This window comes from Ursus maritimus, unplaced genomic scaffold (genome assembly GCF_017311325.1).
Source record: "Ursus maritimus isolate PB19 unplaced genomic scaffold, ASM1731132v1 scaffold_33, whole genome shotgun sequence".
In the NCBI taxonomy this organism is placed as follows: Eukaryota; Metazoa; Chordata; class Mammalia; order Carnivora; family Ursidae; genus Ursus; species Ursus maritimus.
Window position 1 is genome coordinate 14,073,658 of NW_024425897.1, and position 1,488 is coordinate 14,075,145.

General features: G+C 64.2%; 1 protein-coding gene across 1 annotated transcript in view; it reads right to left on the reverse strand.

Annotated features, from left to right (window-relative positions):
• Window positions 1-524: 524 nt before the first annotated feature.
• Window positions 525-1,488, reverse strand: part of ACADS (acyl-CoA dehydrogenase short chain) — a 12,107-nt gene continuing 11,143 nt past the window's right edge. The window contains exon 10 of the mRNA XM_040619835.1: window positions 525-1,349. Within this exon, the coding sequence (XP_040475769.1) occupies window positions 1,197-1,349 (153 nt within the window). The 3' untranslated portion in view covers window positions 525-1,196. The remainder of the gene's footprint in view (window positions 1,350-1,488) is intronic.

Genomic DNA, 1,488 nt, shown 5'->3' on the forward strand with positions numbered 1-1,488 from the left:
AATCTGACTTGCTCGGTTTCTCTTCCCGCTGTCTCACGGCCATGGGTGGAAGTCATTAAAAGCTGGGCTCCGGCTCCAGGGGCACCAGACCCGTCACCCGCGGAGGATGCTGCGGCGGTCCCCTGTCCACCGATCCGCAGCCGGGCTTGCAGGCCTGTACCGCCTTTCCCTGTCCCCTAGACCCCTCCCCACCTAGGAGGCACCATCCCCTCCTCCTGCTCAGGGGCTGGACCCACCCTGCGCAGCCCCCTAGACAAAGCCCTCTGACCCAGAGGCCCCGACCTGCCCTCCCTGCGCAGCGGTCACTGTCCTAGACCCCCACCCCAGCCGGGGACCCAGCTCTGTACCTTCCTGGAGCAGGTCAACCCTGCCTGGTGCTGGAGCTCTCCCTCTAGACGGATGGTCCTGCAGTCAGCTTTACGCCCGCTCTCTCTCTCTCTCTCTCTCACAGGTGGCAGCCATCCCAGAGCACACTAGCCGACCATGTCCCCTCCCCAGCAAGGCCCAGGCAAGGACACAAGGACCAGGGCACAGGTACGCTTTATTAGTTTCCACAATCGAGTGTCCTCAAGAATGATTCAGACCCCTTCCCACTCATTTACACTTTATGAAGAACGCAGCTTATGGGGTTCCAGGTGCTTCGCGAGGAGCCAGCCAGCCTTCCCAAGACAACCGGTCATTCTGGCGCCCATCCCACTCCTCCTCCTGATCCCTGACCTCAGGGAAAAGAGCAGGCACAGCCAAAAGCCTGTCCCACCTGGACCTCCTGCTGAGAAAGGACCTGGGAGTCCCAAAGTGGTAATCCAGCCCTTCCCAAGGCCCCGCCTCCAGGAGGCCAGGTCCACTCGGATGAAGAAAACAAGGCACAGGTGTGAAGAGGAAACAAAGTAAAAAAACTGAGCTGAAGATGGGCGTCCGCCCATGCAGGTCACCGCCCCTCACCTTTCCTTTCTCCCTGACTTACCCCCAGGCAGTTGGGTCTGGGGCGGGTGGAGGTGAGGGCGGCAGGTGAGTCCACACCAGAGGGCTGGGGCCGGGTGGTCCTGGCAAGAAGCGGCATGGCCCCCGGCTGTCCACTCCCCAGGGTTCCGGACCAAGCATCGGGGTTAAGGCCTCACGGCTCCTGCCCCCCCTTCCCGTGGTCCTCAGGCCAGCCCGGCGCCCGAGCGGGGCGCTCGTCGGCCCTGCAGCGCGGCTCAGCCCCGGTAGCTCTTGAGCAGGTGGCCGGCGATCACCAGCCTCTGGATCTCGCTGGTGCCCTCATAGATCTCCGTGACGCGTGCATCGCGGTAGTGGCGCTCAGCCGGCATCTCTGTCACGTAGCCCATGCCGCCCAGGATCTGGATGGCCTACCGCGGAAAGCGAGGCATCCGGAGGGAAAAAGCCGTGTCAGGGGCAGGGTCGGCCACACTGGGGGACCAGCTGGGGAGGGGTAGCCGGCCCACTTCCTGCCACTCGACCCCGAGGCCCCCCGAGGCCCCCCGAGGC